This window comes from Choloepus didactylus, chromosome 2, assembly GCF_015220235.1.
Source record: "Choloepus didactylus isolate mChoDid1 chromosome 2, mChoDid1.pri, whole genome shotgun sequence".
In the NCBI taxonomy this organism is placed as follows: domain Eukaryota; kingdom Metazoa; phylum Chordata; class Mammalia; order Pilosa; family Megalonychidae; genus Choloepus; species Choloepus didactylus.
The window spans coordinates 57,465,614-57,480,199 of record NC_051308.1 but is presented as its reverse complement, the minus strand read 5'-3'; the positions used below and the strand labels follow the sequence as shown (position 1 = coordinate 57,480,199).

The 14,586-nt window shown below is 48.9% G+C and overlaps 1 protein-coding gene across 1 annotated transcript; it reads right to left on the bottom strand.

Moving 5' to 3' along the window:
• Positions 1-271: 271 nt before the first annotated feature.
• Positions 272-2,232, bottom strand: MYOG (myogenin). The gene is made up of 3 exons (XM_037812114.1): positions 1,762-2,232; positions 938-1,019; positions 272-393 (listed from the first exon to the last, which is right to left on the bottom strand). Exons 1-3 carry the CDS (start codon positions 2,230-2,232, stop codon positions 272-274), a joined length of 675 nt encoding a protein of 224 aa, XP_037668042.1.
• Positions 2,233-14,586: the final 12,354 nt, after the last annotated feature.

Here is a 14,586-nt window from a genome sequence, read left to right as displayed (position 1 = left end):
CCCAGGGGGCATACACAAGGGGACACTCTGGTCCCCTGCTTTGTCTCCCTGGAAACTGGATGCCCTCTGCTCTAAGGTGTCAGCTAAATGAGGGACTCCAGTGGGTTAACCTTGTATAAAAGAGGAGGAGGATAGTCTGCCATATGGCAACCCCAGGGTTGGCTTCCTGGCATCAGAACAGCCTGGCTTAGTAGAGGTCCCTGCTGCAGAACTGGTGGCATCTGCAGCCAGCTTGCGGGGCTCACACGGATGCCTGGCTTGGCAGACAATCTCAGTTGGGCATGGTTTCATCTGGGAAGGCCACAGAGACATCCTCCACTGTGATGCTGTCCACGATGGAGGTGAGGGAGTGCAGGTTGTGGGCATCCGCAGGGTCAGCAGCGAGCAAGTGGTCTGCAAGAAGGTGGGGAGGATGTGACGTTGGGAGTGGAGGGGGTCTTGAGCCCAGAGTGGGAGATGCGTTCCCCTCAGGGTGTTTCAGGTTTCTCCAGTACAGATGTGTGAGCAAAACTCAGGAGTTCTCCTTCCTAGCCCATGCCTTTCCCAATGCCCTGCATGTGTGTCTCCTCCCTGAGCGCCCCTAGTGGGGTTAGGATTTGGAAGCAGCAGTTCTGAAGAGGAGCCCAGATGGTGTATCATTGGAGACTGGAGCTGCCTTTTGCTGGGCCTTGCTTTGCAGCACTGACTCAGCAATTCCCAGGGACCCCTGGGGCAGGGACAGTCTCCTCTCTGCGGAGAAGGTCAGTCACCAGCTGGGGAGCTGTAGAAGGCCTAGACCACTCCTTTTAGCCCACCGTTTGGGGCCTTGGGCTCTGCAGGTCCCTGGAGAGGCCAAGGGAAGAGGGCTGGAGCAGAAAATCCGGTAAGAGGGGAGAACCGGGCCTAGGGAGGGACTGAGGGAGTTGAGCCAAGGTTACCAGGACCCAGGCCTACTTACCCCCTGGGTTGGAGCCAAACTCCAGTGCACTGCCCCACTCCGGACTGCAGGAGGCGCTGTGGGAGCTGCATTCACTGGGCACCTGCAAGACAGGGTGAAGGCCCAAGGTCAGGGCACGGCCATTCTTAGATGTTTCTTTCTGCCCAAACCCAACAGGCAGAAGTGCCTGTGGTGGGGCTGGAGGATGGGCTAATGAGCTGTGGCCCTGTAGCCCAGGCCACACCTCCACTCCAGACTCTTCACCACCAGCATCTTTCACCCTCTCCCACACAGCTCCTGCTTCCAGGTCTTTTGTAGCCTTGATCCTGGATGGTGATTTCCCCCTCACAGGACTCTTAGCTTAAGGGGGTCCCTGATTTTCATGCCTCTGGGGATAAGGGTGGGGGGGCACAGTGTCTGGCCTTTCCACACAGGCTGAATGGGTTTTCTGTCTGCTCAGCCACAGTCAGCATGGGGTGGGGTGGGGGACAAAGCCGTCTTCTCCAGTGTCCTTGGCCTTGCCTTCTAGGCCCAGTTTCTAGGCATTAGGATTAAACCTTCCCCCCACCCAAGGTGACTATGGATGTGTTTCTGGATTCCTCCATCAGCCGTATGCCACACCCTTCACATCTGCATCTCTCACCCACTGCCTTTGACTTGTCTGGAAAGTCCATGGGGACACAGAAGGTCAGCCAGGTGGACCAGCCATGCAGCCCTCCCGAAGGCCCCAGCTTGGCACCTGCTCCAGCCCTCTGACTAGCCCTCCCCCACGCTGTCTGGAGGCTGCCCGGGGGCCTCCTCTGACCCTGTTCCCCTTGGGGCAGGTGGGCGGGAAGGCCACTTACCCCCGGCTGGGGCCCACCCCCGCCTCGGTAGCGGAGGTCACGCTCCTCCTGGTTGAGGGAGCTGAGCAGGGCCTGCAGGCGCTCGATGTACTGGATGGCGCTGCGCAGGATCTCCACCTTGGGCAGCCGCTGGTTGGGGTTGAGCAAGGTACTCCTCTTCAGGGCCTCGAAGGCCTCGTTCACCTTCTTGAGCCTGCGTTTCTCTCTCAGCGTGGCTGCCCGCCGCCGGTCCACGGACACCGACTTCCTTTTACACACCTTACATGCCCATGGCAGGCACTGGCCCGGGCAGTGCTCTGGGGTCCCCAGCCCCTTGTCTTCTAGGGGCCCTTGGGCCTCGGGGCTCAGGCCGAGCTCAGTCCTCTCATAGCCCGGGGTCTCGAAGCCCTGGAGGTGGACGGGCAGGTAATTTTCCCCGTCATAGAAGCGGGGTTCCTGGTAGAAGTATGGGGATGTCTCATATAGCTCCATGGGGTTGGAAAAGACTTGTTCCTGCCACCAGCCCCCAAGCTCCTGCAGCCCCTCACGCCAACTGCTGGGTGCCATTTAAACCCTCCCCGCTGGCATGGAACCAGAGATAAATATAGCCAACGCCACAGAAACCTGAGCCCCCCTCTAAGCTGTTGCTGCACATCAAGACGTTTACAGTGGATTAGATGTGATTCCCCTTCCCTCTCCCCCAGAGCCCCCACTCCACCCAGCCAGCCTGCCCCTGGCCCAGGCCAGCTCCTGTGCACGGGCAGGGAGGCCATTGGGTGTAATTTGATTAGTTTTCATTTCTCGGCAGCCCCCGTGGGGCAGGGGAGGTGGGGGAGGACACACATTCTCCTCTCATCTGCTCCTTTCAATTACTCCAGCCGGGCAGCCTGCCTGCTCTCTCCTTGTTAGTCCCAAAGAAAAGGGCTGGGGGGTGGGGTGGAGTCACGGAAGAAGTGGGTTTAGACAGGAGGGGGTCTTAGGAAGTCATTTTATCCATTCCCCTGCTTCCTGGCAGCACCTTAGCCAGACCGTGTCAGTCAGGTGAGACTCTTTTAAAAACTTCCCAAAAGAACTGCTTCAGATTTGGGGCATGTGTGGATACTCACTGTCCGGGGATAAGAAGGATTGAAATTCAGAGGAACAAACAGGTTCAACTTCTGGGTTTCTGAGCAGCCTTGACATCATTTGTTTTCTTAGGTCTCATGTGATTGGGGATAAACTGACGCAAGAGGATTTTTTGTGTTGTTGTTTGTTTTCTTGGCAGGGGTCAGGGGAAGCTTTCCTTTTAATACAGCTAGTCAGGTCCAGAGCAGGATTAGAGTGTCCAGCCTACACGGTTGCCACCTACTTCACAGTGGTAAGGTCAGGGTCTGTCCTCCTTTGTTACCTCATCAGCTCTGTTTTCTGCCCCATCAGGATGCCAGAGTTCCCTTACTGAGGATGGTGGTAAGGAAGGGAGAAAGCAGAGACCTTCAAACTCAGGTTAAATCCCCCTTCCCCTTGCCCACCTGGCTTGGTGGTTCTGCCTCTTCCTGCCTGCCGGTGCCCTCCATTCACACGTATCCTGCAGGTCTCAAATGTCAGGTGGAGAAGGGGCTATTTAATCCTTGGGCTTCTTGGTCTATGGTCACTCCTGGTAGAGACCTTGGGGACTGAGGGGACAATTCCACCTGCTACAGTGGACAGGCCTCAGGGACCGGCAGAGAACAGGGCTCTGTCTCAGAGCTGAGGGATTACAGGGAAACCCAAGGCAGCCTCCCCACTCCTGGGACCTTGCCATCTAGTGGACACCACGGCTCTCTAGTTCTCCCCAAACCCTGATGCCCGAGTCGCCTCTCCAGGTGGCCATTGTCAGCTTCTGCTGACCCCACAGGGCAGCCCGACCCACTGGTGTACAGTTCCTGTCACAGGGAGTCCTGGGTTTTGAACTACAGTTTGCTCCCTGGATCTTTTCCCATTTGGTTCCAGTTCTTCTCTCTAGGACCCCACAGACTAAATGACAGATAAGACTGATATTAGTTCAAACCAGTGGCAAGGACAGTAAGAAGAAGAACCCTGGTGGGGGCACAGGGGCAGGGAAAACAGGGCTCAAAGCACCCCACTTCCCTTCCTCCCATTATCCGTGGTGAGGGGCCAGGAAGATGGTGGTGTCCTTTTGGGGTAGGAAACAGAGATGAGGAGGGGACATAGATGGACAACAAAGCATGTGTGAGGGGGAGTAGTGAGGTCCTAATTTGGTTCTTAGCTTTATCAGCATCAGAAAGTGACAGCATGTAGGCAGGGAGTCCTAAACTTGCTATGACCCTGACCAGCTGGGCTGAAGAAGGAGGAATCTCTACTCTCACCACCCCCACCCCCCAAAAACAAAAAGAAACCTTGCCTCAGTTTCCACTCTAATCCTACAAGCCCTGAGAAAAGGAGTGATGTTGAAGCTACCATGGAAACCCAGAAATTGTATCTTCTTGTCCTTTGGGGATCTGATCTAACTTACCCCTAAACAACATGCCCACTTTCTCTAAAAATGGAAGCAGGAGAAATGGGTTGGTTTTGCAGTGATTTCCAGGATCTTATGATCTAGTTGGTGAATTTGGACACTGAAATGTGAATGCTAGATTGAAGTGCAAGAAAGAACTATCTTAATTCTGCAGTAGGCATGGGAGTGACGATCAATTGTAAATGAGTGGGTTCACTGAAAGAGTGTTTCAGGAGTTTATAGAAAGGCAAATCTACCGAAGGCTGGGGTCTCTGTGGAATTTCTGAGGAGGAGGAGAATGCTAGGCCGCATCTTGGAGGACAGGCAGGATTGGGATGGGAAGAGGAGAGGAGGGGAAGGGACACTGGGTGGACTGGTTTGTGCAGTGCTCAGGGTTTGGGTGAGTGGACGACTGGCGACAAGCCTGCCGAGGTGGGTGGAGGCCTGACTGGGCACGGAAGGCCTGGAACTTGAGGCAGGAGACCACCGAGAGGACCACGACAATAATCCAGTTGTGAGGAGATGAAGGTCTCAGCAACCCACTCAGGCAGGAGGATGGATTCGTCGACCTGGGGAGGATGCCCGTTTCAGGCTGGCAAGGATGGCGGCTGTGTGTCTCATAGGGGAGTGGTTGTTTGTGAGTATTCAATGAAGTGGCTCCTGGCACATGGAGGCACCCAATAAATATTAGTCCTTTTCCTTGCTCTGTCCTCTCCCCTACTCATGACACCCCTCCTTAGCCCCGTAGTCCTCCCCCTCAGGCTATTTCCCTGGCTGTCCTCCTTGCCTCCAGGGTGTGAGAACACCAGGAACGGGGTAGGGAATACATGACTCTACCTTGGGTGTAGATTCATTTCCTTTCTCCCTTCCCTTCCCTTCCCTTCCCTTCCCTTCCCTTCCCTTCCCATTTCCCTTTCACCCTTTCACCCTTTCTCTCTTTCTCTCTTTCTCCCCCCCTCCCTCCCTTCCTTCACTTTCAAGTAGATGTGTTGAGCACCTTGAGCTAGGTGCAAGGTTCACCGATGTGGCAGCTTGGCCTTGTGTCTAGGATGTTTGCCTCTGACCAAATGCAACCGCAAGCCGGGAGGTTAGGGTGACCTCGTGTGTCTGGGTTTCTATGAATCCCTGTCTGTAGATGTGTTTATGTTGTTTGAGTAACGTGTCCTGGGGACCATGTCAGGGCCCAGGTATGGGGGACAGACACTCATAGAGGTATCTCTGACTACTGCAAAAGCCTGATGGGAGGGATTAACCAGCTTTTTCCTCGTTCAGAGCCAAGCTGTGGGGAAGCTTCTAGAGGCCTGGCCTTCTTCCCCCTGCACGCCCCTCCGTCCCACACAAGCTGCCCTCTGATGGATGGGAACACATTGGTGCCAAGCACAGAACAGCCTTTGTGCTCTGCCACCAGCGGAGATCCATCAGCCCTAACCTGACAGCAGGGCGTCCGGCCCTAATCCCCACCCCTGCTGGCTTGGGCACACAGGGCCCCCTGCCCCCACCTGGAGCCTCCTTCTCCAGCAGGCCTGCTCCCTCCAGGAGGAGCCCCTGTCCCCACTGCTGGGGCTCCAGGGCCAGACTCTTTACTCCCCCTTCCCTGAGGGTCTCAACTTGATTCTATTTGCATGCTGGGCTGATCTCATTTGCATGGTAGCGGTTGGATTTCAAAATGCTCAGAAATCCCCTTCACCTGCTCCCTGCTCCTTCCTCCCCCCTCCACTGCATACCCAGTCCCAGCTTTCTGACCTCCAGCATCTCCCAGTTCATGCTGACTGGCAAGTGGGCTGAACTGGACTGCTGGTTGCTTGGCTGAAATCAAAGCAAGTTTTCCATTCCAGGGTCTCATGTGCTTGGGAATAGAGGGGGGAGATGAAAAGTGTCTTGAAGGATGGGTGCTTCTGGCTTCTCTAAACAGGATCCACCTTTTGTTTTCCTAGACTGATTTTCAGTGTTATTGATGAGGACCAAGTGGCTGGTTAAGTGGCAGGAATGCTTGTGCATTTCAATAGGATCTAGATGCTTGAACGTGGCATGCAAATCAACATTGATTTTTTTGTGGACAGTAGTTTAGCAGCAGGTGAGAACAGACCAGAACAGACTCATAGGATGTCAGTGCTGGAAAGTAGCCCAAGGATCAACTGGTCCACTTCTCTCCTTCTGCATATGGGGAAACAGAGGCCCAGAGATGGGAAGTGATTTGCCCAAGGGTACACAGAGCTAGTGTCAAGAATATGAAGGGCCTCTTGGACTGTCTGAGCTTAGGCCTGGGGGAGGGGGCTGAATCCAGGTGTTTCCTCTCCCTCTCTGAGGCCATCGGATGAAAAAGGTTGCTGCCAGCGAGTACATGCTTTCCAGGTAGGCCTGGGGGCCACAGGTAGGCAAGCAGCAAGCCGGTTAGACGTACTCTAGGCTTAGAATGGAGAGCTCAGGGAGACAGCTGGGAGAAGTAATGATGGAGAGATGCAAAGAAGACACATGAAAGGGATGACAAACAGTGGGCTGGAGAGGCCCAGGGAGGCCCCAGGGCTTTGAGACAGGAGGATAGGTTTGGCTTGGAGGCAGACAGAAGCCAGGCCTGAGAGGTACAGAGGAGGGGAGGGCCCCAAGTCCTCCAGAGGCCACACATTGTTTCCATTGAGGACCAAGAATTGGATAACCACTGGGAAATCCCATCCCTGCCAGGAATCTGGAGCTCAGAGTCCCTCTCATTCATCAGGAATCTCTGGCCTTGGGTGGAAGGAGCCAGCCTGGAGGCGGAAGGGGATGGGTCAGAGGGGATTGGGGGGGTCACTGGGAGGTGACCAGTGGAGACAAAACAAAGAGATGATTTTAAAAATAACCAGAATAGGGCTCCACGGAGCTTGTGGCAATATGACCTGGGGGCCTGGATCTATGGGGACTTCAGAAATGTGGGTGAGGATTACGTAGGTGCATTCCACATTCTTTTGAGCAGTTCCTGGTTAAGGCAGATAGTGTCAGGAAGTTAAGAGAAAGTGGCTGTTGGAACCAGGAGACAGGGCATGTTGCTGTGGAACCTCAGACTGGTCATTTCTCCTCTCTGGGCCTCAGTTTCCCCGTCTGTAAATCAGGATGCTGGACTGAATGATCCAGATGGCTCTTTGAGAGGTGACTTTGTTTTTCTAGCTCTGTGTGGGTCTGGAGGAAGTGCCTGCAGGTTAGCGTAGAGGATGGTTGTGAGGTTTGCTGGATCCAGGCCTAGCCCTAAAGAAGGATAATAGAATCAGTGGGACAGGTTTTGTTGGGATATTTTGTCCCTTTCCCATCTCCTCTTCTGCTCCCATACTCAGTCTCTCTGGAAGGCAACCAGATGGTTCTCTGGACCCATTTCCACCTCTTTAGAACTGCCTTTGTTATCCTCACCTCTGGACTCAGCCCCCTGCCTGTCTCCCTTCCCTTCTTTTCCAGCCACTCCCTGTGGGTTCAAAAGCCCCAGCATGCCACCCCACCCCCTTCCACTCCCATTACAGCTTCTATTTCTGCCTCTTTGACAAGTTGTGACATATTTGGGAGCAGCTGCTGCCTGGGTGGAGATGCCTCTGCTTTCCTCCTCACTCTGTCCTCTCATCCCCAACCCCTCTCCCACCACCACCCCTTCCCAGAATGCGCCCTGAGACCCTCCCTGCATTCCCCTCTCTGGAAGTCAGATGTCCAGATTTTCCCAGGTTCCTGCAGGGTGGACAAGGCTCTAGACTGGTACAAGCAGGCTTCTGGGATTAAAAGTCAAGTGGCTGGAGGCAGGGGCTGGGATCTGTCTTGCCACTGCCTAGCTGTGCTGTTTGAAGCAAGTCTCTTCCCTATCTGAGCTATATTTTTCTATCTTTAAATTGGGGGTGATGAATAACGCCCTCCCTGACAGCCATAGGAAGCTTTGCCACTTATTAACTGTAGGGACTTGGGGAATCCTCCCCATGCCACTGATCCTAATACTCTTGTCTCCCCTGCAGACTTTATCTCATTGTCCCCCTTTCTCTCAAGTATCTTTAACTTCTCCCTCTCTGCTGACCTTTCCCCTTAGCTGATAAACATGCCAAAGTCTCTCCCATCAAAAAATCCCTCCATTTTCCATGTTGTTCCTTCAGATGTAGCTCTGTCATTAACTGTGTTAGTCAGGGTTCTCTAGGGAAACAGAACCAACAGGAGATATCTGTAAATATGAGATTTATAAAAGTGTCTTATGCAACTGTGGAGATGTATGAGTCCAAATTCTGTAGGGCAGGCTGCGAGCTGGCAACTCTGATGAAGGCCCTCAATGAACTCCCCAGGAGAGGCTGGCTGGCTGAAGAAGACGTGAAAGTTCTCTCTTTTCCCTTAAAAGTCTTCAGCTGACTGGATTCTCTCATTGCGGAAGAAACTCCCTTAGTTGATCATAGATGTAATCTTCAAAGATGCAATCAATTGACTGATGATTTAATAAATCAGTCTTCTGGTTTATTAACCAGCCAAGAAATCTCCTTGCAGTAACGGTTAGGTTAGTGCTTGCTTGACCAGACACCTGGGCACCATCACCTGGTTGAGTTGACACATGAACCTAACCATTACAGTCCACCCCTTGTCAACTTGGCAGTTATACAAATCACCTTGAACCATGCTTTATCTCTAAACAGAACACAATAACAGCAGACATAGGTTTTGCTTAACAATACTCAGCTGTCCTGCGTACAACCAGAAACACACTAAATCTTTCCAGAATAGGGTGCAAGTCCTTAGGTAACATTCATTCTTAAACTTGATATCATGTAACTTAAATACCATAAAATGAACAATACAACATCGCAGTCCTCGTTTTCGTAACAGGTCACATGGTCATAGTTCATATTTATCAGTAGTACCTTCTTCCATTACGCATTCCATGTTCCCTTTACCCTCAGCAAGCACTTCAGCTGGCTGTGGTTCTTTGCCTGGTAGGGTGACCCAAACCTTCATTCCTGAAGTTTCTGGGCCATTGGTAGTCCTGCCTGGATTGGGTTATTGCAGTTTTCCATTGACTTTAATCACAGGGCATGGTAGTACTAAGAGATGCCCTAGGGGATCTCCTGTATTCCAGGAAAACTCTTCTTTACCTCCATTGTGTAGTTGCAGTGCTATTTCCCCTTGATAGTCAAGATCAATCACCCCAGCCAGTACAGTAATCCCCTTCCTTGCCTGTTGATTCAGAGGCATGAGGAGCCCAAAGTGGCCAGGTGGCAGTCTTAACTTCCAGTTCAGTGGAAGCACTCCTCCTTTTGAAACAAAGACGTGTAGACCAGCAGAGCTTAAGCTTGCAGGGACAGGAAGCAAAAATTTTCCTAGTGGATCACTAGGGGTGATAATGAGTGGTGTCACTCCCATTTCCACCTCTAGATTCCTGGACCCGTGAATCCTGGCTATAAGAGAAACAGCACCATAGAGTGGACACTAATTCAGAGCATACATAGCCTCCTCGAGAACACTGCCCTAGTCCTGCAAGGTATTGCCACTTAGTTGGTGCCATAGTTGTGTCTTAGGCCATTCCACCATTCTGTCAACCCAGCTGCCTCTGGATAATGGATAACATGGTAAGACCAGAGAATTCCATGAGCTTGTGCCCATTCCCATACTTTATTTGCTGTAAAATGGGTTCCTTCAGTCAACTGGTTGTAAGGAACTTCCCAAGAGGCCATAGCTCTGGGCTGTGAAGGAGAAGGTAATGTGGCAGGAGTGCACATGGGCGTTTGGGCCACTTCCTCATGTAATTTACTTGAGTCTTCAGGACCTGCTTGAGCCCTATCTCGTATATACCATTTATGATAGAGTGCTGCTGTGCACACCCACTTCTTCCATTCTTCATCAAGTTTCTAAAAAGAGGAGTTTATCCCTACTTTTTTCATTTCTTTTCCTCCCTTTCACTTGTCCATGCATTGGCTTCAACAATCCTTGGACCACTAAAACTCCTCTTCCAAGATCACCAGGGCCCTCACCAGGTGCCAACTCCAGGAGATACTTCTCTGTCTCAATCTTAGCTTCCATGACCCCTCCATCTCCTGGTTCTTCTCTGATTTTTCTCACCTCTTCTTTCTTCCCTCTCCTTTCTTCTCTTCTTCCTATGTATGAGCTCTTTCTCCGCTGCTCACTCCTTAAAGGAAATTTTCTATTCTCAGTTCTACTTTTTAAACCCTGTCTTGGAAATTCCACTTTAACACCTGGGTTTCCACTACCATGTGTATAAATACTTGGTAAATGTTAGCTGCTCTTAACTGTTATGTGTCAGTGATACCCAAGTCTATATTCTAGCCTTGACCCTGTCACTGAGATTCAGATCATATATCCAAGGCTCTTGTAGACATACCCACTCACAGGTCTTGCAGGCACCTAAAAATAAATGTATTTGATATGGAATCCATCAACTTTCCCTCAATTCTAGTATTTCCCATTTTTGGACTGATGCAATCATCCTCCCAGTAGTTCCTTTCCATCTCTTATCCCTCCACATCCAGCCATTCAACAGGTCACACAATCCCTGCTTTCCTCTCCATCTCAACAATCCCTAGACTCACACAGGGCCAGGGATTATTCTGGCTCCCACTAGCCAGGATGGAGAGACTTCATTGAACACATGGAACATTTAGTAGAGACCACAAAAGGGTCATACCTCAGTAGTAAAGTAAAGGATACTCTAGCCCTGCCTTTAAAAAGTTTGAAAGAAAGCTTCAAAAGAATAAAATTCATCAGCAAATACTTTGTCTCCAGAACAAAGTCCAACACTCTTAAAGGAATAGAATAAAATTCAATTCTCAGTTATACAAAATTCAAAATTTCAGGCATTCAACAAAAATTAATAGACAGGCAAAGAAGCAGATAAATGAGACTCCCCATAGGGAGAAAAATCAGTCAACTGAAAGAAACTCAGAAATAATTGGGGTATATTAGCAAATATAGTCCTTAAAATAGCTATTACAAATATGCTTGAATATTTAAAGAAAATATTTAAAGAAAAACATGAATATAATGAAGAAGTAGATGATACAAAAAGTAATCAGATTTTCACTGGATGGGATTAACAGCAGATTAGAACCTGTAGGAAAAGAGATCAGTGAATCTGAATACAAAGCAGTAGAAACTATCTAAAATGAAACACAGAGATAAAAATACCCCCCAAAAACAGAGCCTCAGTGACCCGTGTGGTAATATCAAGTGGACTAACATACATGTAGTTGAGGTCATAGAAAAGGGCAAAGAAATATTGGAAAAAATAATGGTTAAATTTTCCAAATTTCATGAAAACTATAAACTCACAGATTAAGTTGCTCAATAAACCTTAAGAGGGATAAACACAATGAAAACCACATCAAAGCAGAGCATCATAATCAAATTGCCTAAAATCAGGGATAAAGAGAAAATCTTAAATGCAGCCAGGGAAAAAGAGGCACATTATTTACAGAGGAAAAAAGTTAGGAATCACTGCCAAAATAAGAATCAGGTACTATGGAAGCTAGAAGACAATAGTACAACATCTTTGAAGGGCAGTAAGAAAAGAAAACCTTTCAACCAAGAATTATATACCCAGAGAAAATATCTTTCAAAAATGAAGGTGGAACAAATACTTTATATGACAAACAGAAGCTGGCAGAATTCATCACCAGCAGATCTGCACTACAGAAAAGTTAAAGAAAATTCTTCAGATAGAAAGGAAGTGGTATCAGATAGAAACTTTGATCTACCTAAAGGAATGGAGAGCACCACAAGTGATAAATGTGTGGATAAATATAAAAGACTTGCCTCTTCCTTTTAAAATTTCTTTAAAAGATAATTACCAATTTAAAGGAAAAATAATAACAATATATTGTGTGGTTTCTAACTCAGACAGAATTAAAATGTATGACAACAGTGGCACTAAATTGGAGGAGGAAAATAGAAGTATACTGTTATAAGTGTCTTACATTATACACGAGTGGTATAATATTATTTGAAGGTAGACTGTGAGAAGTTAAAGATGTACTTAGTTAATATTAGAGAAACTACTAAACAATAAAACATAAAGGTATAGTCAATAAGCCAAAATTGGGGATAAATTGGAATACTAAAACATACTCAATCTAAAAGAAAGCAGGAAAAGTAGAAAAAAAGGAACAAAGGACAGATGGGACAAATAAAAAACAATTAGCAAGTTGTAGATTTAAACCCAACCATACCTATAACTACATTAAAGTTGCATAGTACAGACTGGATTAAAAAAAGCAAGATTCAACTACAGGCTATCTACAAGAAACTCACTTTACACATAAAGACACAAATAGGTTGAAAGTAAAAGGATAGAAAAAAATATACCATGTAAACACTAATCATAAGAAAGCTGGAGTGGCTACATTAATATCTAACAAATCAGATTTCAGAACAAGAAATATTACCAAGGACAAAGTGGGACATTGTATAATGATAAAGCGGTCAATTTATCAATAAGACATATCATCCTAAATGTATGTGTACCTAATAGAGTTTCAAAACGTGGAGTAAAACTGACAAAACGGAAAGAAGTTGACAAACCCACAATTTTAGTTAATTTTCAACACTCCTCTCTCCGTAATTTAGAGAACAAGTAGACAAAATCAAGATGGAAGAAGACTTAAAAAACTTTATCAACTTTAATTCCTAGATCTTCCCACCCAAAAACAGCAGAATACACATTCTTTTCAAATGCATGGAGGACATTCACCAGTATAGACCACATGCTGGGCCATAAAACAAGTCTCAGTAAGTTTTAAAAGATGGATAATAAGGAGCATGTTCTCTGACCACCGTGGAATTAAAAAATCAATAACAAACACTTTTGGAAAATCTCTATTTACAAACACTTTTGGAAAATCTCTATTTGGAAATTAAATTTCTAAATAACCCATGGGTCATTCATTGAGTCCTTTCTGCCAGGCCCTGTGCTAAGTGCTAAAGTAAATTTATCTCATTTATCTTCATAATAACTCCACAAAGGAATTACCATTATCACCATTTTGCAGATGAGAACCCAGAGCTCCGAGAGGGTAGGCAGCTGGTACATTTTGAAGCTAGGACCAGAAACTCAGCTCTGTCTCACTGCCAAAGCCCAGCTCATGGTTAGTATTTTCTTCCATTTTCTTCTACAGTTGGCGAGTTGGAGCATTCAAGATGGCTGCCACACAGAGAGCTTCGCTGAGAGTGCCTGAGGGGCATGGGGGTGGGGTGGGGGTGCGGGGTGCTGGGCAGCTGATGTGGTTTGCCTCCCCGCCAGCTCCCCATCCCCAATCTCACCCCCAGGCTTTGTGCTCAAGAGTCTTCCCCATGGAGAGTCTCACAATGGAGGTTTCCTTGTGTTCTCTCCCACCAAAGTTCCGGTTTTGAGGCTTTTCTGTCCCTAGGAACTGTCTCCTTGGCAGGCTCACCTGCCTCTCTCAGGAACTCAATACACCTCCTTATAAGCCCTCCTGACCTTCCTCCTCTTGGGGTCCCACTGTCCTCACTCCTGGCTCCCCCCATCCCAATCCCGGCAGGCCTGCTTTCTGCTCTGGGGCTTTCTGGGCCCTTATCCCCCGCTGGGCAAGGCCTGAGACACTGTGCTCCTCAAGGAGCCTCTTGGACCACCCCACTGTCACTAGTCAGCTGGAGTCCCCCGGTAGCCAGAGAATCCCCAGACTGTCCAGCACCGCCCGGTGCCTCCCCTTTTCTTTCTGTTTTGCCTGAGAGACCTGTGAGTCAGACTGCCTGGGTTTTAATCATGGCCTCATTACTTTCTAGCTCTGTGGTCTTGTGTAAGTGACTTGACCTCTCTGTGCCTCTGGATCTTCATCTGTTTAATAAGGATAAAAATCCTTACAGTATAGATTAAATAAATTAATATTTTTCGAGTGCCCGGTAGGTACTCGATAAGCATTAGCTCCATTATTCTTAAGGAACCCACAATTCTTCTGTCCATTTCTCCTCTATCAGACTGAGCAGAAGTAGAGTTGCTTCTCTCTCCCTATCATCTTGGAGCTTTCTGGGGAGAGGGATTGCAGAGACTGTGTCTTCCCCATCAGACAGAGACTGAGTCTGCCCCGTCCTTCTTGGTTGGTTCCTCAGTGCTCAGCGCAGAGCTGTGAACCCGGGAGGCTCAGTGGTGTCTTGGACGGCATGGATGTTGTAGGGAAGGCCCTGGAGACTCTGCCCTGTGGAGGGTCTGGCCCTGGTGCGGATTCTAGAGAGAGAGCCCTACACAGGGCAGGGCGGCCCTAGAGAGAGCTGGGCAAATCCAGTAGCTAGATCATGAGGCAACCTCCAGACTACACCTATCCCTGGGAAGGGGCAAGCCAGGGACTCCTCTCAGGACCCTTCTGTCCATGTCCACTACCATTCTGAGGAAACTCAACCCCAGACATAATCCTTCTCCTTTG

Bases quoted from the DNA above. Each gene is read 5' to 3' on its own strand.
- MYOG (XM_037812114.1), bottom strand. From the start codon at position 2,232: ATGGAGCTATATGAGACATCCCCATACTTCTACCAGGAACCCCGCTTC. The intron at 1,020-1,761 runs GTAAGTGGCCTT...CCTGTCTTGCAG, and splicing joins GGGGTGGGCCCCAGCCGGGG to GTGCCCAGTGAATGCAGCTC. The intron at 394-937 runs GTAAGTAGGCCT...ACCTTCTTGCAG, and splicing joins GTTTGGCTCCAACCCAGGGG to ACCACTTGCTCGCTGCTGAC.